General features: G+C 45.1%; 1 protein-coding gene across 9 annotated transcripts in view; it reads left to right on the plus strand.

Moving 5' to 3' along the window:
• The window catches only part of LOC141130929 (von Willebrand factor A domain-containing protein 5A-like), a 125,697-nt gene that overhangs the window by 47,892 nt on the left and 56,540 nt on the right, over positions 1–21,265 (plus strand). For 8 of the 9 annotated variants that reach the window (XM_073618172.1, XM_073618173.1, XM_073618175.1 and 5 more), the window contains 4 exons: positions 10,239–10,408; positions 14,440–14,528; positions 14,886–15,030; positions 16,654–16,739. In XM_073618172.1, coding sequence (XP_073474273.1) covers positions 10,239–10,408; positions 14,440–14,528; positions 14,886–15,030; positions 16,654–16,739 — 490 coding nt within the window. The remainder of the gene's footprint in view (positions 1–10,238; positions 10,409–14,439; positions 14,529–14,885; positions 15,031–16,653; positions 16,740–21,265) is intronic. The other variant, XM_073618181.1, reaches the window with a different exon arrangement.

Genomic DNA, 21,265 nt, shown 5'->3' on the forward strand with positions numbered 1-21,265 from the left:
GGAGACAGCATTTTTCTCAGACAATTCTGTTAACAACACTAATATGCAGGAACCCTGGTGGATGAATCCAAAGAATCTCTCCAGAACAAGGGTGGGATGCCCATTGCGAAGATTTCAGGATTCAGGGAAGATGGTCTTTTCCCAACAGAGGCGTGGTATCCAACACCCTAGAGATGACAGCAGCATTCCTAGCCTTAACCTTGTTTGCACCTCAGATCAAGGGGAAGAGGGTGCTTCTGCACCTAGACAACAGGACAGCGGTCTCATATCTACAAAGACAAGAAGGCACCTGCAGCAGAACGCTTGTAAGAGAAGTAGAGCCGATAATGATCTGGGCAGAGAAACCTAGTAGATCTTAGAGCAATGTACTGTATCTCCCAGGCAGACGAAATACAGAAGCAGACACCTTGTCAAGGAAATTTGGGGACAACGAGTGGACGTTTCATCCTCACCTATTCCACCAGATTGTCAAACTATGGGATCCCCCACAGGTGGATCTTTTTGCTACTCTGGAGAATTACAGGCTCAGAAGATTCTTCTCTCGCCTTCAACATCCACAGGCAGAGGGGGTAGATGCTCTATCATGCTCTTGGAACTTCACGACAGCATATGCCTTCCATCCTCGCCCACTCATCTCAAAGTTTCTCCTCAGACTTCTAATATGGAAGTTGAAAGGAGGATATTTAAGTCATTAGGCTGCTCCCAGCAGGTCATATCCTCCCTTCTTAAAGCCAGAAAACCGACAACAAATGCCATATACGCAAGGATCTGGGACAAGTTCTTATCTTATGCTACTGGGAGGAATTTCGATCCAATCTTCCCTTCTACTTTCAATATATTGGGATTCCTCCTAAATTTTTTTTCCTTTCTTATTTATTTTACTTTTTTTTTTTTTTTTGACACTGTCTTTTAAAAAAAAAAATGGGTCACTTTTATTCATATTAAAAGGAATGTACACATCCCTTGTAATAGAAAAAAAGCATGACAGGACCTCTTAAATATGAGTCTGGGGTCAAAAAGACCTCAGATCTCATATTTACATTAAAATACAATAAAAAATAAATTTAAAAATGTCATTTGATAAAATAAATAGAAAAGGAAGTGCAGCGCTTAAAAATAAAAAATCAATAATAAAATTCATCAAAAAACGTTTGATTGACCAGCATAAAGTCCATTTAAGGTGTCTTCATATATGGAAGGAAAGATAGACCATCACCCAATAGTACTGACTCTTACCATCAGTGTATGGGGTATACACTTTTAAATGTACTGACTAGCGGCACCATCGATCCTTCCTACAAACACTGTACCACGCCACATGCGGTTAAAGCTGCTCCACCTCATGTAAGACCATTAAGGGTAAGGAAATCACTCCACATCCAAAAAAGACCTACTGCAGGCAAGCTCCAGCATCAACATTTAATGTAGGTAAAACAGGCATGTAGAAACGTCCAGCATTTCAAACCACTAAGATGGCCGCCACATACACGCCCACGATCTGCATCATACATCCCAGACTTCACCTAACGTTTCGTCATCAAAAGTGCATCATCAGGGGCGTAGTCACGTTTCTCAGAGGGATATTGAAGATACGGTCGCCTGTGAGGTGCTTCTTTCCCAAGTGGGATATCCCCTTAATACTAGAAGTCTTAACCAGGCATCCATTCACACCTGTACAAGAAACCTCAATCTGAAATCTAACTCTAAAGACAGCGTTTCTTTTTGCCATCACATCTGGCAGAAGAATCTCAGAGCTCCACTCTTTGGGGATAGGTGATGAGCACATCTCTCTTCCCGGACAGAGTAGAGCTTCTCCCTCTCCGAGTTTTACTCCTAAGATTACCACGCCGAGCCATGGGCATTAACAGTTTTTACAGACTCCGAGTCGGATTCTTGCCACGAACTGGATATATTCAGTGTCCTCAGGGCCTACCTGGGGGGCCACTTAAAATTCAGGAACTCTGAGAGATTTTTTATCGTTCCGTTGGGCAGAAACAGAGGGAAGGAAGCTTCCAGCAGAACCTTTGCATCCGGGGTGGTCAAATTGATACAGAAGGCTTACAGGGCAAAGAAAATGGAGTCTCCATCTTAAGTGAATGCGCATTCAACTCAAGCAGTTTTAGCATCATGGGCAGCAAGGGAGAACGTTTCCTTGGAGGGCTGCCACCTGGTCTTCTCATCACACTTTTCTCAAACACTACCGTATTGACCCAGGGGCTCTTACAACTGTCGAGTTCGGAAGAAAAGGAATTCATGTGGCTAAGTCATTGTCTAATTAAATTTCTTTATTAGGCATCAAACCCACACATGTGAGCTAGTTATTTATCATTGGTATGCTGCCATGGAGGCACCAGGAAAAGGGAAAATTGTATCTTACTTGTCGTAATTTTCCTTTCCTGGTGCCTATGCATGGCAGCATACGCTTCCGCCCTTGGGATTCTATATCACGGAGAATGTTGGGGGAGGGACTATGTCCTTAATTTATGCTATTCACTAGTCCTGGGGGAGGAGTCGAGGCGTATCTTTATCATTGGTATGCTGCCATAGATAGGTAACGGAATTGCTTCCCACACTCAGCTTGAGTGCTTCCGTCATATACCACTTCTTCCAGTCTGAATATAGATATTAGATATTATAGCCAAATATTACAACCAAGAACTAGGCAGGGCTGGTTTGGCTTCAAAGCTATAACATGAACTGACTTTATTTGGCCAAGTAACACAGCATATATGCACCATGGGAGGACCTCCCGCCTCCTGATCATATTACCCTAACAATACAAATTGTAACCAGAAACATAAATAACATGAGCTAATTAACTAGTCATTTAACCAGCCCAGGTGACTCAGAGGTTTGACCTTTCAGGTCAGCCTTGCTGACTTCTAGCTCAGAAGACACAATACACATTATCATAAGTATAAACACAGGACACCTTCACACAATAGCATTCGACCACCAGTAGCAGACTCTCTGTCTCCTACATTGTACAGAGGCCAATGTGATGAGATCTTTCAATTAACATGTATAGTCCCGAATCAAATAAACCAGGAATAGTCTTTGTATATTTCCTGGGAGACATTGTGGATAAATATTAGTGTCCCATTTGCTTGGTCACCCTGTGCCTCTAATAGACACAGGGTAACTTAGACATTAGAGGGACATGGGGGGCTGAAACAAGGGTTTCCCAGTTCTCTCCAAAAGCCCCCGTCTCAGCTAGGTCTGTCACAGGAACCAGGAAAGGAAAATCATGGTAAGTATGATAACATTTTCAGTTTTAAGGTCCTATTTTTGCTTCATACACCATTGCTCTAATATTGTGTGACATAAAAAAAAAATTGAAACTACCAATATTTTATTCTCCAGGGTCTCTGCCTTAAAAAAAAAAAATATATAATGTTTGGGGGGGGGGGGACAATCTTCAGGCCTACAATGAGTGCACAAAAAAAATGCAAAATGGCTCTGGCAGCGAAAGGGTTAACATGATCTTAACACAGGAGGCTGGTAGGCGGGCCCCTGATCTTGTGATTAATGTGATTAGCTGTCCCAGTGATCGTGTGTTCGGAAACCTGTCCTACTTGTTCCCATTTGTGACAGCTGGGGGTGTGCAATTGAGCATGCTCCTAGTAGCTGTATGCCTATAGGTGGCTGCACTGCATTAAAGCCCATGACCATGCTGCCACAAATACAGTATGTGCTCCCTTCGCATTGCCCTTTAATTGTTATGGTGACCTCTAAGGCTCCTGCAAATTGTCATTCTGTAATTAGAATTTCTTTGTTGTTTTCAGAGAAAATTGAGTACTGTCCGTGATACTTTTTTTATTTAATATTTATTTATTTAATATATTATTTAATATTTAATAAAAAAAGTATCACGGACAGTACTCAATTTTCTCTGTCACAATTGCACTAATACGGCTACATTCAAATCAAGTTTGTTGTTTTCCAAATTCTATTATTTTTTTTATTGTGTAATTAGTTGCTCAGTGTTCCTGGAAGACATGACTAATCCATAAAATGTCATAAGCAGGAAGCCATAAAAACCGAATCATAAAACACAATCAGATAGGGAGGAAGAATATGTTTGCGCACCGAAAGATCTGCGGGGGGGGGTAGAATGTCTTGTTTCAGATAAAAGGTTTTATAGAAATGTAACCTCTTACTGTCCACGTAACGCATATGCGCAGCGAAAAACGGGGAGGGCTGTAATGCTCACATGCCACACATACGCCTCCATGGACAACCAAGGTTTCTATGCTGAGAGCGTGCTTGTTGCATGCTCCCAGCACAGTGACCGCACTGTCAAAAGACAACTCTCTAGTTGTGACTGCCAGTCACTTATTTGTCATTCGTTTCAGATTATTTTCAGGGCTGGGAAAAGTAAAATAAAATATAACTGATTTTGAATGCGAATAGAAAAGATGAGAATAGAATAGAAAATAACAGACTAGAAAAACAATAGAATAGATTAGAATAGAATAATAATATATGTTATATAGAATAATAATATACAGTCAGGTCCATAAATATTGGGACATTGACACAATTCTAATCTTTTTGGCTCTATACATCACCACAATGGATTTGAAATGAAACGAACAAGATGTGCTTTAACTGCAGACTTTTGGCTTTAATTTGAGGGTATTTACATCCAAATCAGGTGAACGGTGTAGGAATTACAACAGATTGTATATGTGCCTCCCACTTTTTAAGGGACCAAAAGTAATGGGACAGATTAACAATCATCCATCAAACTTTCACTTTTTAACACTTGGTTGCAAATCCTTTGCAGTCAATTACAGCCTGAAGTCTGGAACGCATAGACATCACTAGACGCTGGATTTCATCCCTGGTGATGCTCTGCCAGGCCTTTACTGCAACTGTCTTCAGTTCCTGCTTGTTCTTGGGGCATTTTCCCTTCAGTTTTGTCTTCAGCAAGTGAAATGCATGCTCAATCGTGTTCAGGTCAGGTGATTGACTTGGTCATTGCATAACATTCCACTTCTTTCCCTTTGGTTGCTTTCGCAGTATGCTTCGGGTCATTGTCTATCTGCACTGTGAAGGCCGTCCAATGAGTTCTGAAGCATTTTGCTGAATATGAGCAGATAATATTGCCTGAAACACTTCAGAATTCATCCTGCTGCTTTTGTCAGCAGTCACATCATCAATAAATACAAGAGAACCAGTTCCATTGGCAGCCATACATGCCCACGCCATGACACTACCACCACCATGCTTCACTGATGAGGTGGTATGCTTTGGATCATGAGCAGTTCCTTTCCTTCTCCATACTCTTCTCTTCCCATCACTCTGGTACAAGTTGATCTTGGTCTCATCTGTCCATAGGATGTTGTTCCAGAACTGTGAAGGCTTTTTTAGATGTTGTTTGGCAAACTCTAATCTGGCCTTCCTGTTTTTGAGGCTCACCAATGGTTTACATGTTGTGGTGAACCCTCTGTATTCACTCTGGTGAAGTCTTCTCTTGATTGTTGACTTTGACACACATACACCTACCTCCTGGAGAGTGTTCTTTATCTGGCCAACTGTTGTGAAGGGTGTTTTCTTCACCAGGGAAATAATTCTTCGGTCATCCACTACAGTTGTTTTCCGTGGTCTTCCAGGTCTTTTGGTGTTGCTGAGCTCACCGTTGTGTTCTTTCTTTTTAAGGATGTTCCAAACAGTTGATTTGGCCAAACCTAATGTTTTTGCTATCTCTCTGATGGGTTTGTTTTGTTTTTTCAGCCTAATGATAGCTTGCTTTACTGATAGTGACAGCTCTTTGGATCTCATATTGAGAGTTGACAGCAACAGTTTCCAAATGCAAATAGCACACTTTAAATGAACTCTGGACCTTTTATCTGCTCCTTGTAAATGGGATAATGAGGGAATAACACACACCTGGCCATGGAACAGCTGAGCAGCCAATTGTCCCATTACTTTTGGTCCCTTAAAAAGTGGGAGGCACATATACAAACTGTTGTAATTCCTACACCGTTCACCTGATTAGGATTTAAATACCCTCAAATTAAAGCTGGAAGTCTGCAGTTAAAGAACATCTTGTTCCTTTCATTTAAAATCCATTGTGGTGGTGTATAGAGCCAAAAAGATTAAAATTGTGTTGATGTCCCAATATTTATGGACCTGACTGTATATTATATTTTATTATATTCTGTTCTATTGTTTTTCTATTCTTTTCTATTATTTTAGTTTCTCATGTTTTGAATTATTTTCCAATCTATTCTCGGAATTCAAATTTATACTATTCGAAATTCAAATTTCGGAAGACGATCATGTTCTATTTTATTTTATTACATTCTATTAAATTCTACTCTATTCTTTTATTTTTATTCTATTGCTTTATAATTTTATATTCTATTTTATTGTATTATGTTTTAGAAAATCGATTTTTATTTTTTTCAAATTCGATTCGAAGTTGTTTTCTAATTCGTTTGATTCAAATTTCGACTGTTTTTTTTTATTCAAACCTTTATTTCAGATTCGTTTAATTTCGTTACTGCATCCAAATGTCCGAATAATGAAAAATTTGTCCGAATTTTGATTCGGAACGAAATGCACATGTACACCATCAAATGCTGCCACTGTGCCCACCCCCCGCCGTCTGCTCGGCACTTACCCTGTCTCAGTGGCCAGTCAGGCAGTGGGTGACGGCGGCGAGCGGTGGGACCTTGCAGCGGGTCAGACAGCGGCTCCTGTGTACTCTGTGCTTCTCCTCCCCTCCTCCTGATAGGCGTCTAATTGTAGCGCTGTTCTATCAGCCAATTAGGTGATGAGCAACAGACCTGCGCACCTGATTGGCGGAGAGGCGGCTCAGTGTTAGGAAAGCGAATATTTATTTGCTTTTCTAACACACCTGGTTGGACTGCGAGGGCAATGCTTTGCGCTTGCATTTCACCATTTTTTAAGCCTATTAGAGCCTATGGTTCAAAAATACACCCCGCCACTATAATCTAGGCACCCGGCGTCTGAAAAGGGGGTGGCGGCGGACATGGATAGATTCATGCAATGCATGAATCTATCCATTATACACAGAGGGGGGGGGCACCCGTGCGCCCTTAATGGACGCACCACCACTGCTAGAAGGGGTGCTTTGGAGGGGGGATTTGTGTTAGGAAGAGGGATTGGGGGGATTTGTACTAGATGGGATGATTGCGGGGGAAGGGGGGGGGGGGAATTAGTGCTAGAAGAGGGGATGGGATGGGGGGTTTGTACTGGAAGAGGGGGAATTTTTGTTTGAGGAGAATTTTGGCTTGGAAAGGGAATTTATGTTTAAGGAATAAGTGCTTAAAATTTTTTTTTTTGGGGGGGGGGTTGAATGGGACGCAGTTTGGCATCTTTGACTTGAGCTCTAGGTGACCTTGTCCCAGCACTGGTTAATTTCATAAATGAACACAAAAAAGGCAAATGTGTGAAACTTCAGTATCCACTTGTTGCCTTTGCAGAATGAATGTAACATTCGATCCCATATAGCCATAAGAACATTCAACCAGAAGAGAAAATAGCCTAACAAGCTAAGGACATTCAACCAGAAAAGGAAATAATCAGGGGGAGACCTCTGCGCTATAAACTAAGACCTGTATTTAAAAAAAAAAGTCTATTCATCCTATTAGGCTAGAATCACAATCACAAACATGTATGTTTTTTAGTGGTGTTTTTGCAGGGTGCATGGACTTTTTTTACACGCAACACAGTGTGTTTTTTGCTCCACAGACTTCAATAGAATTGCATAAAAAAGGCATGGAAAACACATGTACATGCATTTTTGGTGCGGTTAAGTGCATGACAACTGACACCTCCTCCTAGCGACATCAGCACCTCCCAAAAAACGCGAAATGCATCCAAAAACACGCTTGAAAAAAAATGCAAAAACGCACCAAGTGCACGTGCATAGATATGAACCTAGCCCTAAACTTCAAGTACATTCATTTTGTGCGAATAGGGTCAGAAACAAATGTTTTCGGGCTATTTTCTCTCCAGCTCGAATGGTTTTCAGTTCTAAAAATGGAGCAAATTTGGAAAATACCGCATTATGACCACTAAATGGAGCTGATGATCATAGTAAATAAGTGTTTAATGTGGAACTATAGGCAAAACATAGGGACGGGTTACATTTTAGGCCTCTTACATGTGGGGGGCGGGGATTCTGTCCGCTGATCCTCGCTGAGCAGGCGGATGGCTGGTCTGTGTGTTGGAGAGCACACCGTGCTCAGTTATCTAGCTGTGCTGGGAATTTGCCCCGAGGGCGTGCAAGGATGTCTTCCCATGATCGCGCCGCTCACCTGCCCCCTGTGTTTCAGACTCAGCTGATCATGGGATCGGGCTAAAGGGACAATCACAGCGGCCCTTTACCATGTGATCAGCTGTGTCCAATGACAGCTGATCATGGATTTAAACAGAAGCCGAGTATCGGCTTTTCTCTCCCTACGCTGCCAGCATGAGGAGAGAAAAGAGACGAAAACTGGCTTGTGTTAAAGGGACATCAGCACTGATAATCAGTGTACAGATTATCAGTGCAGTCACAACAGTGCTCACCAGTGTTGCCAATCAGTGCCCATCAGCACCTCCTCATCAGTGCTGCCTACCAGTGCCTCATCAGCACCTCCTCATTAGTGCCCACCAGTGCCGTCTCATCAGTGCCCACCGGTGCCATCTATCAGTTCCCACCAGTGCTGCCAATCAATGCCCATCAGTGCTGCCAATCAGTGCCCATCAGCGCCTCCTCATCAGTGTTACCTACCAGTGCTGCCTTCCAGTGCCCATAAGTGCAGCCTATCAGTGCCTCCTCATCAGTGCCCACCAGTGCCGCCTATCATTGCCCACCAGTGCTGCCAATCAGTGCCCACCAGTGCTGCCAATCAGTGCCCATCAGCACCTCCTCATCAGTGTCACCTACAGTATCAGTGCCCATCAGTGCAGCTTATCAGTGCCTCATCCGTGCCCACCAGTGTCGCCTCATCAGTGCCACCTCATCAGCGCACTTCAGTGAAGGAGAAAAATTACCTGTATGCAAAATTTTATAACAAACTATGAAAAATTATTTTTTGTTTTTTTTTAATTTTCAGTCTTTTTTCTTTTGTTTAGCAAAAATAATACAAATTTCATTTGGGTACAGCGTTGCATGACCGCGCAATTCTCATTCAAAGTGTGACAGCGCCGAAAACTGAAAAGTGGTGCCTGGGAAGGAAGGGGGTGAAAGTGCCCGGTATTGAAGTGGTTAAGCCTGTGTTCTCCTAGGATAAAATGTTAGGGAATGTTACATTTGCCCCGTGAAAGGCAACAAGTAGAAGAACTGTGCACACATTACAAACATTATAGGTGTTATTTGCAGGGCTTTTTTTCTCAAACAATAAGTGCTGGAACTCAACCACGACCCCCCAAAACCCCTCCCCTCACACACACCCTCCAAATCACATCAAATAGTGGGTGTGGTCATATTTTACAAACAAGAGAAGAGTCTTAAAGGGGCATTAAATATCAGGATTGCATTACATATAGAGTTCATGGGGGTTACACACAGAGTGCAGAGCTGTCACTTGTAAACACAGAAACCAGACTTCTGTGTTTACAAGTGATTGTGGTGAGCAGGTCCCCCGCAAGGGTCTGAGCCAGAGGTGGTGGAACTGAGTTCCATCAAGTTCCCCCTGAAAAAAAGCCCTGGTTATTTGTAACTTTTTTGTAACATTTGTGACTTTCAAATGAATCCTAAAACAGACCTTAGGGCTCATTTAGACATGCAAAGAAATTTGAGCGCCCATTTAAAACACCTAATGCGTTAAGACGCGTTAATGACGAGTTTTTAATGTGTTTGCATCACGTTAAAAAAAAATGCTTGCCAGATGTCCCCTCTGTTGGTTTTTTATTGTATAGATTTTTGTATTATCTCGGCTAGTAACGCTTTTTAACAGATCTCAAACACGCTGTAAACGCCATAGGGGCATTTGTGATGCATTTGCAGTGCATCTGCAGCACGTTTACATTTGACATCTATGTAAGCATTTGGGGAGCAGCAAAGCCTGCCAGACAGCACATATGAGGTCAATGTTGACGCAACGCAAATCAACACTATTGCAACCATGTAAACAACCATGTGCCCTGCAATGCTTTCAAGTTTGACGGGTGTTCATGGAGCTTCAAAAAAACGCTCATGAAATGCCTGCTTTTGAAGCTAGTGTTGAATTAGCCTTAGTCTCGCTGACAATTTCTTTTCTCCTTGTGTTCCGTAGGGTCCCTTATGGCGGAGTCAGTCGCCATGTTGAATTTCTACTCCAATTTCCCAGAGATAATGGAAGAATCCAGCACTAAGGAGTTCATATTCCTCGTGGATCGGTCTGCCAGTATGGCGTGTACAATAACGACACGACCAAACCCTCTACGCAGGATTCAGGTCGCTAAGGTCAGTGCCATGATCCAGCCAGTGGGTGAGGAAGTCTGGATCCTATTTTCATGAACTTTTACCATAGCGCTGATCTGTCAGGGCGGAGGTAATTCATGTAATACAGTACATGATATGTTAAAGCAGTTGTATATCCGCTGAACATTTTTTTTTTTTTTTTTTAACCCCTGTAAAGCAAAAGGCATAATGAGCTAGTATGCACCGCATACTAGCTCATTATGAAATACTTACCTTAGAATGAGGCGTCGGTATCTTACCTGGTCCACGCCGAGGTAGCTGACATGTTGCCTCGGCGTGTCTTCCAGGTATCGCGGTTGCAGCGCTGTGAGTGGCTGGAGCCGCAATGTCATCACTCCCGCGCATGCGCGCGGGAGATTTCTTTCCCGGCAAGGTCTGGCAGTTGCCGGGCCTTCAGCCGAGAATCCCCTGTGCGCATGCGCCGCTGCAGTCAGCGGCTCATTGTGAGGGGAATATCTCCTAAACCGTACAGGTTTAGGAGATTTTTTTTTTTATCTACAGGTAAGCCTTATTATAGGCTTACCTGTAGGTAAAAGTTAAAAAAAAGACTATACAACCACTTTAACTGTCACGCCTACCCTTACCGCAGGTGGTCACACACTATTGCTGGCTTCTGTGTTCTTCACCTATAGCTGCCCCCTTTCCCATAAGGCAAGCAGGCCTACCAGTACTCAGTTGCCCCCAGGACTTATACACAATACTATAGTGCCTGCCTACGACGCAAACTGAGCAAATCAAACAAGTACGTGCGGTTGGCAGAGAGGCAGAGTGGTTCAATGACAGTCCAGGTATGAGGCAGGCAAGGTTCAGAATAGGGTCAATCCATAGTCAAAAGGCAGGTAGAGTTCAGAGAGTAGTCGATATCCAATTTGAGGTCATCAATGAGGGAATCCAATCTAGCAGAGCAGGGCAGACAAACAGGGAGCTTTGGAACATGTATTGCACACGCTATCACAAGCATGAGACTGCAGGTTTGACTGGCTTAAATCAGGTTTGGTCTCCACCGAGAGACTGACCACATCAATCATCTTGCAGGTGGACAGAAAGACAAGGAGAATGTCACAGCCAAAACCAGGATGCTGGAATGAGGAGCAGGAGAGTTACAGGCTTTAGACATTAACACTACAGTGTCAATGGGAGGCCAAATGTTTAATCTGTATACCTTCACAGTGCAGGTCAATTAGACCCTGGGTGTGTTGTTATTGGACACCACTCTATGCATCCAAATTGCCTGGTCTAGGTGTGTCAGGGATATGGCCGAAGCACTGGCAATTCCCCCAAGACAATCATGGCCTCCACAGTGCACAGTGTGACTGATGTGGGCAGTACTTCCGGGTCAGTTTAAGCCTGCTTTTGGAGCCGCCCCTTGCTTATTATCGTCAGCTCCCCAGTGTTTCCTGTGCTCCTGTGTCTCTGTGATTCTGTTCCCTGTTACCGACCCGGCTTGTTTGACTTCTGCTTCTGATCCGCTCCTTAATGACCTCTGGCTTTCACCACCGACTACGCTCATGTCTGCTCCTTCATCTGTACTTCATCTCTGGCATTTCTGGACTGATCTCTCGTATGACCCCTAGCTTGTCTTCAGTTCCTGCTACCGGTTTGTGCCTACTGACGCCTTCTCCCCGACACCCCGCGCTCAGTAGCTCTGCGGGTCATCCCAGCAACTACCAGTGAACTCCAAGTGACCGGCTCATCACCAACAACACCTGGAAAACCGTGTACCTTTGGGCACTGCTCCCTCTGTATCACTCCCAGGGGAGCACTGCACTTAGCTACAACTATCAGCCTCCTACCCGGAACCTGACAAGGTGTAATTGTGACGGAACCATCCAGCACCCAGCTTGGGTGCCTCGATTGAGATATATAGCTTCCTCCAGTCTGGACATAGTCACCAGATATTATAGCTGAGCATCCAAGTCTAGCCAACAATAGCTTAGATGCAAACTGGAATGCACTTTATTGAAAACTCACACAGAATGTATATAGTACACAGGACCAGGTAGGACCTGATCACATTACCCTAACAATACAAACTGTAATCAGGAATATAATTAACATAGCTAAGGAACAGCCAACATAAACATAAGCTAAGTAAGCTAATCAACGTAAACACATAACATCCCACAATGGTTCAATAACAAGGTACAGTGGTCACATTATTAATCTCATCTCCAAGAGATGATCAGATAGACAGAAACAATAGGTGACTCAATTAACAATGGGAATGCACACCTAGGAGGCACACAATGGGACAGACACTTAACACATAACACCTTAAACAGATTATATCAGGAACAGGTTGCTTTGCTTTGAGCTAATGATATTAACATCTGCTCTGAGTATCACAATCTAAAGCAGTCATTGCTGGTTTGGGCATAGAGGCCCTAAATATTTATCTGAGTCCTCCATTCCAGAATCTGTGTGTTTTGGGGAGACATGGACTTGAATCCAAAGCAAAACCACTCCAAGGCTCCCCCAGGCACACACCTCCAAAAGAGTAGTGTTCCCTTAAATGCCAGGGGCCATAGTCAGTAGGCAAGAGGCCACCCTGCTGTCCCTTCCAAAAGCCGCTGTCCTGGTGGGTCTGTCACAGTAATGTTACCACCCAGCCTCCAAGAGATGTGTCTGTACCTCAATCCTTGAAAAATTAGGAGCATTGAATAAATCATCCTGTACAGTGTGCAGTTATAAAACTTTCCACAAAAGCCTGCATGTAAAGCCTCCATGTTTGGCCTCTACACATAGCAGAACAACAGCTGAGACCATTACTCTTACTTTAAATTCATAACTCGACACCTTTATGGGTGTGCGAAGATTCAAATTACCAAAATCCTAATTGTACTAATTAGATAAGATGCATTGGCCAACCCATTTCATCCAATTAGATAGTCTGGGAAATTGGCAACTCAACCGTTATCTCTAAAATATAAAATTGAGATCTGCAATCAAGTCTTGACCATATCTGAGGTGTTCCATCTAAGTCAAAGGGGATGAAATGCATGTTCCATCCAACCCTGGGAGCAGGACAAATACTTTTATTGTAAGTTTGTTTATATTGTTAGTTTCTTTATATGCACTGCCCGCCCCCCCTGGAAAAAACCCTTGTACCCATGTTGATGAGCACAAAGGGCCTCTTTACCACAACCCTGGCCTAGTGCTCGTGTGGGTCTGTGGACACTCTGGAACCCACTTTAAAAATATGGGGACCTCAGATACTGCCCCCCCATGTGAATGAGTAGGGGTCATTCATACCAGATCCTCATCAAGGACAAGGGCCTGGGAGATCCTTGTGATGTTTTTTGTTTTTTTCCTGTGTGTGTGTGTGAGGGGGGTTGTCCCTATTAACATTTATATTAGACCCTCATCTAGGATAAGCCTAGCCATTACTGTTTTAACATTTGGCTCACAGTGACTTCAGTAGGATTCATCCAAACTTTAGTAATGTTTGCCAATGTTTGCCAAACTCACCTTGAGGCTGCTCTCCAGATTTGGACTCCAGACGCCTCCTCCTCTCCTTATTTCCATTACATAGGGGGGAAGGGTTGTGACATTCACAGAAGATACTGTAGTTGGAAAAATTGAAAAAATTATTTGAGATTTCAGTTTAATAAACAAAGTGACCAGGGCACTGGAATTGGGGTCAAAAGGAATTTTTCAGTTTACAGAAAAAAAGAAAAAATGTAAGGATTGATAAGATGCAATATGGTATATTTTTTGCATCCACAACTTACTATACCAACCCAACCAAAAGCATTATCAAAAACTTTTGTGGAACCTAGAATTCCCCTTTAATTTGTAGTCTCAGTGTCACAGGAGGGTTAACCCAAAGGGGACCAGCTTGGGGCCACACATGATGACAATCTCAATTAGTCAAACAGACTGGAAAGCCAGCGATTCCATATTTTATCCAGGTTGGTGGAATAAGTTTGATACTCATAGGTGGACTTGTTTAAGATGTAAGGAGTATCCATTTCTTACCCATCCAGTTACTAATTTCTCTACTTTCTCTCCAGGAGACGCTGGTTTACTTATTGAAGAGTTTACCCCTCGGAAGTTACTTCAATGTCTTTGGCTTTGGTTCCAGTTTTGAGTCTTTCTTTCTGTGAGTATAGCAAGCTGATTTAAAGGTCCTCTCCACCTTTATTTTATTTTTATTTTTTTAAATCCTTCACTCCCCATTAAAGCACCCTCTCCATAGAACATGATAAACTGATCTTGGTTCTAGATAATGTATGTGTTGTAATTAGCTCCGTACAAAGTTTCCAGAGCCTCAAAGCAGGCAGAATCTGCTGGGCTATCTCTTCAGATAAACCACAGTGCTCAGTGAATCCTTTGTCATCTGTTAAATTGTAACAAAAAGGCAAAACTTTTTTGTGTTAGTTTTGGATAGAGTGATTAGAACCCCTGACAGGTTGTTGTTGTTGCCTGTGCCCCTGTTTGAGAGATTCCCCCTCTCTAGGGAGAGTGTGGCGTACACCCAGCAGTCCATGGAGGAGGCATTGAAGAAAGTAGATGAGATGCATGCTGACCTTGGAGGAACTGAAATTCTTAAACCCCTAAAGAAGATCTACGACACAGCTGGGAAGGAAGGATGCCCCCAACTGGTAAGTGAGGCTGAAAAATGCTTGTCCAACTATCTGCTGCTGGTTAAGGAAGCATCCTAGGAGGACACTGCTAATGGTGTGGGGTTGGGTTATGGGTTGATGGAGGCAAAACCAATCATAGATGAAAACACCAGTCAGGGTCAAGATCCTTAGAAACCATTTATAATATCAGGATATATCCAGCTGGTATTTTTTGGGGCAGTCTTAGCAAGAATGATGTTTAGTATTCGGATAGATGCTGGAGACTTGTACCATCTGACAGTCTCTCCTACTTCTCTGGGACTCTCTGCTCATTATGAAGGGCTCCCACCTTTCCAGCCCTGACCTCCTAGATCTACACAACTTCTGTGCCCATTATGAGGGTTCCCACCATCCCTGTGCTGAGTTCCCAGGTCTGTACACCTACTGTGCCCATTATGAGGGGTTCCCACCATCCCTGTGCTGAGTTCTCGGGTCTGTACACGTGCTGAGCCCATTATAAGGGGTTCCCACCACCCCTGTGCTAAATTCCCAGGTCTGTACACCTGCTGTGCCCATTATGAGGTGTTCCCACTATCCCTGTGCTGAGTTCCCAGGTCTGTACACCTGCTGTGCCCAATATGAGGGGTTTCCACCATCCCTGTGCTGAGTTCCCAGGTCTGTACACCTGCTGAGCCCATTATAAGGGGTTCCCACCATCCCTGTGCTGAATTCCGAGGTCTGTACACCTGCTGTGCCCATTATGAGGTGTTCCCACCATTCCTGTGGGATTTTTATTGTTTTATATATACAGAACATGACAAGAGGAGCAGGGACACCCAAACCTCCCAAGTGGATAGGTGTTCACAAATATCTAACACAGGTCAGCCCCTCACCTCATTTCTTGCTACAAAGTTACAATGTTGCAGTCTAATCGCTAGAGGAAGAGCCCCAGGCAATGACTTCTCCGGTCCTCAGCAGACTGATGACGACATCATCTCAGCATAGGCAAAGTCACTGACTGGAGCTCAGGAATGGCTTAAAGCAAAGGTCCGCCCACAAGTTAAAAGCCAGCAGCTGCACATACTGCAGCTGCTGACTTTCAATAATAGGACGTTTACCTGTCCTGGAGTCTGGCGATGTCTGCACCGCAGCGGATGTTTCCATCAGCTGTCGGGTGCGTGCCGCCTCCATTGCGAGTAAGGGAACCCAGCAGAGTAGCCTTTCGGCTTCACACCGGGAACCCTACTGCGCATGCGTGAGGCTCCGCTCCTCTCTCCTACTGGCCCAGCGACATGGGGAGGAGGAGAAGGAGGAGGGAGGAGGAGGGAGCCTCAACCGTGACGTCAATACACGCGGCTGAGGCTCCAGGAAGTGGGGAAAGCATACCTGTGAAAGACAGGTATGCTGTCCCCCCTCCCCCCCGAAAGATGCCAAATGTGGCACCGAAAGGGGGGTGGGGGGGGGAGTACAATGAGCGGAAGTTCCACTTTTGGGTGGAACTCCGCTTTAAGGTGGATCTTTTTAAAAAATACGACTGCTGTATGTTGTGACATGTGAGGAATGTATTTATACAGACTTAGCCAGGTTTCTGTTGTGTCCAGTGCAATGAGTTCATTCTTTTTTCCTTGCAATTTATCTGCGACCTCCTGTATGTTCTTTCAGCTTTTTCTCTTTACGGATGGAGAAGTTGAGAAGAATGTTGAAAAGGAAGTGATCGTAGAAGTTAAAAAAAATGCTCAGAAACACCGGTAATTATAATCTCCACCACCTTCCTCTTCCAGGTTAATGAAGATGTAAACCCCTAACTGGATGACATTTGAATTGCTAACTCACTTTGTATTAATAAAGTGGCTGTAAACCTGGGGGGCGTGTCCAAGATGGCGACGGTGCAGGACGTGTAGTCGAGGAGCTCTGCAGCCATCGTGGGGAATAAATCCTTTTATCAGATCCTGATCATCTCCAAACTATCTGGGGTGCTTCCCTCTCCCCCCCCTGCTGATGCGGACACGGAATCGGCGCCGCCTCGACCAGCACAAGCAGAATAATAGCCGAAGTAGCTCGGACGGAGCGACAGCACGTGTGGAGATAGTGACCAACATGGCGACTCAGACGGAGGACTCGGATCCTGCACTTACTGAGCAGAGTAACTTTACCGCCCTGATGCAGGCCATCACGGGATGCCAGTCCACCCTAACCACACTCGCAACGAAGATTGACACTGTGCAGCTAGACATAGGTCTCATTCGGCAAGACTTCGAGAAGGTGAGGCAGCGGGTGACCGAAGTGGAATGTCGGGTGGGGGAGGCAGAAGATTCGATTAGGGATCACTCGGCTTCTTTGCATACCCTGCAAGTAAGAGTTAAACACTTGGAAACGAGAGCCGAGGATTCCGAAAATCGTAATCGCCGTAACAATTTGCGGATCATAGGACTCCCTGAGGGGTCGGAGGGCTCAGATACCACCAACTACACAGAGAAACTCCTCCGCACACTGTTTCCCCAGGCAAATTTCTCACCGCAATTTGTAATTGAGAGGGCCCATCGTATGCCACCGAATCGCGGCCCTCCTGGAACCCCGCCTCGCACATTTATTTTCAGACTGCTGAATTATAAAGACCGCGATCTGATACTGCGTGAGGCACGCAAAATGGCCGAAATCAGACACGAGGCGGCCCGGCTAATGTTTTTCCCGGACTTCACAGTCAACACCCAAAAGCAGAGGAAGTCCTTTGATCAGGTGAAACAGGCTATGAGAGCCCAGGGTATACGCTACAGTATGCTGTTCCCCGCCCGGCTTCGTGTGCAGGATGGTGAAAGTGTCAGATTCTTTACCTCGCCGGACGAGGCCTCGCGCTGGCTGAGTGCTCTGCCCAGACATTAGGTATGTGACTCTTCCTCCGGTCGCTGGGCGGTTCTAAGTCCCTAATTCATGATTCGAGCTGAAGGCACGGTGATATGGAGCCCCGATTTCTTTCTTCCTATTTAAAGTTTTGGGAAATTCTTTTATGTTCATTTTATTTGCTATTTTCCGCCTCCCTGACAATCCAGACCGCTTATTCCCTCCAAGTCGCTCTCATACTTTGTTGTCAGTGTAAAGAGGGGGGTAAATACGCTGCTGGATGCGGAAATCAGGAGAAGAACATTTCCATCAAGCTGGTCCTTACCTATCCACTATAGAGCGCGCTGGACTCTTACCGGCCGGACTGCCGGATTACCTAGGTTCATTATGGAATATAGGGACTGTCTAGGCCTCTGATTTTTCTTTCCACTCGGCCTGGGTAACCAGGACGAGACTTGACTGATGGAACCACTCATAAAGGGGTACTGAAAGATGTATCTATAGCTGGTCTGGCTGACTGCGCTCTGCCCTAAGGATCGGGGGCAAAGAAAACCACTCTACTCTGTTTGGGGGTGATTTTGGGGGGGGGGGGGAACGATTGTTCAACTGTTATGTTTATACCAAGTATGTGCCCCTGGCAATGCCCAGGAGAAACTAAGCCTAATCCCGCAGATGGCGGCATCTTCTCCAGACTGGAAACTCTGTACATTAAGTAGCTACTGACTACTTCTAGTCATCTAGTACATGACCCCGTGAGGTCAATGACCTTCTCTGGTTTTGGGAAACAGGCATGACCGGGTTTGGGGGGTGTGCGGGGTGGGGGGGGGGGTGTTTGTTTGGGGGGGGAAGTTATTAAAAGTTACACACGGAAATGCTGTATTGGATATCATGCGAATTTGAGTGATTTGATGCAATCATACGTAATGTCTCATGACAAACTGCGGGAGAACTATCTGGTACTCTTCCTGAGGGGTTCTGGTGGATTTCTCCCGACACAGGCTAATATTATATGTTCTGACTCCCTATGGCTCCCATAAAACTAATCTCTTGGAACGTTCGGGGCATGAACTCCCGAATAAAGCGTTCACTAGTCTTCAACTTTCTTAAAGCATATTCCCCCGATATATGCATACTCCAAGAGACTCACCTCATTGGAGGTCGGGTTTTGAGCCTCAAAAAACCGTGGGTGGCCCACTATTACCACACTACTTTCTCATCATACGCCAGGGGAGTCAGTATATTGGTACGCAAAGCCCTACCTTTTGTGTTGTTGGATCTTCACCTGGACCCTGAAGGTAGATTTGTGGTCATGCATGCCGCTATTGCTAATGTACCCATGATAATCGTGGGACTGTATATACCTCCACCGGCATCATTGGTGGTTCTCCACAAAATCACCACCCTGGCTGCACGGTATCCTACTGACAGTGTGGTCTTGGCTGGGGATTTCAATATGACACCCTGCCCGAGTTTGGACAGGCTGACGCCTGATGCGGCCACGGAATCCCCTTTGTCCAGATGGGCCGAGACGTTCGCACTTAGGGACGTTTGGCGTTGGAAAAACCCCTTGCTGAGATCCTACACCTGTCAGTCGGCCTCCTACAGGGCAATGTCCCGCATTGACTTAGTATATGCCACCTCCAGTGCCCTTAATATGGTCCAAGACATTTCACACTTGCCCAGGGGTATATCGGACCACTCTCCCATACTACTTACTCTAAATGTGAATCCTCTCCCCACTGACTGTCTATGGCGCTTGTCAAGGTTCTGGATATCAGACGACCGTATCGAACAAGAAGCAGAGATTGCAATGCAGAAATTTTGGGTGGATAACCCCCCAGCTACGACACCTGCTCATAGCTGGGAGGCGTTTAAGCTTCATGCTCAGGACCACTATCGGATGGCGATTGCCCGCACCCGACGCCAAACTGGGGCAGCTTTGCTCCAGGCTGAACGAAGGGCTGCTGACTTAGAGACTCAATACACCAATAATAGAGATGAGGCACTTAGAACAGACTTACAGTCCGCAGTGCGCGAGGTGACGCTTCTTAGAACGGCAGCCACAAAAACACACCTACTGCATCAGTCTCAACGCATATTTGAGCAGGGTGAGCGGACGGGGAGCCTCCTGGCATGGCTCTCTAGGGAGCAATCGGTGACAACTTCAGTGGCTAACATTAAAGATATGTCGGGGCGGTTGCACTCCAACCCCAGAGACATAAATGCATGTTTTGCCTCATACTATCAAGATCTTTACACCTCTAAGGTGCAGTGTTCTACTACAGAACTCCTTGAATATGTTGACACTATTAAATTACCCACCCTTTCAGAGGAGGCCCGTGGGAGGCTCGATGCTCCGCTCGCCCTTAAGGAACTCCAAAATGCTATCACCTCCCTACAATCCGGGAAAACCCCGGGGGACGACGGACTTCCAGTGGAATTCTATAAGACGCATATAGAGACTATAGCTGTCAGGTTACAGGAGATCCTATCTGCTTCTTTTGAGGTAGATTTGTTGCCCCCCTCTATGTCCAGGGCAGTGATTGTGGTGATACCCAAGGAGGGTAAGGACCCTGAACTTTGCTCCTCGTACAGGCCCATTTCGCTCCTGAACGTGGATGCAAAGATACTTGCAAAAGTATTAGCCACCAGGCTCAATTCAGTAATCCTATCATTAGTGCATGGAGATCAGACCGGCTTCATGCCGGGCAAGGGCACTGACATTAATTTGCGGAGACTCCACACTATTATGGCAAGCTCCAATGCTGGTAGAGCTGTGGGTGCGGTGGCCTCTCTGGATGCCGAGAAGGCCTTTGACTCGGTGGAGTGGGAATATCTATGGCTAATCCTGCACAAGTTCGGGATAGGGCCCAACTTCATACGCTGGACCCGATTGCTGTACTCTGGCCCCTCGGCTAGGATACGCACGGGTGGGGTGCTGTCACCCTCTATTCCCCTCCACCGAGGCACTAGGCAAGGCTGTCCGCTGTCACCGGCTTTGTTTGCATTAGCGATTGAGCCATTGGCGGAGACCCTTAGGAGGTCCCCAGAGGTGGGAGGCATCTCCTTTCCGCCCCTTGTCGAAAAGGTCTCCCTCTATGCGGACGATATGCTATTATACCTTCGTGACTCTCACCAATCGCTTAGAGCGGCATTATCCATTATCGACAGATTTGGTGCGTTTTCGGGGATTAGGGTGAACTGGGAGAAATCCCTCCTATTCCCTCTGACAGATGTTCCGACATTGACAGGTCCCCCTCTTCCCCTTAAAACAGTGTCCAAATTTAAATATCTAGGCATACAGATTCAATCTGATCTACAAAAATATTTAGTTGACAACGTTTATCCTATTTTAAATAAACTCATTCAACGGTGTGCGGTGTGGAAGACGCTGCCGTTAACCCCAGTAGGGAGAATAAATTTACTAAAGATGTCC

This window comes from Aquarana catesbeiana, linkage group LG01 (assembly GCF_042186555.1).
Source record: "Aquarana catesbeiana isolate 2022-GZ linkage group LG01, ASM4218655v1, whole genome shotgun sequence".
Classification (NCBI taxonomy): Eukaryota; Metazoa; Chordata; class Amphibia; order Anura; family Ranidae; genus Aquarana; species Aquarana catesbeiana.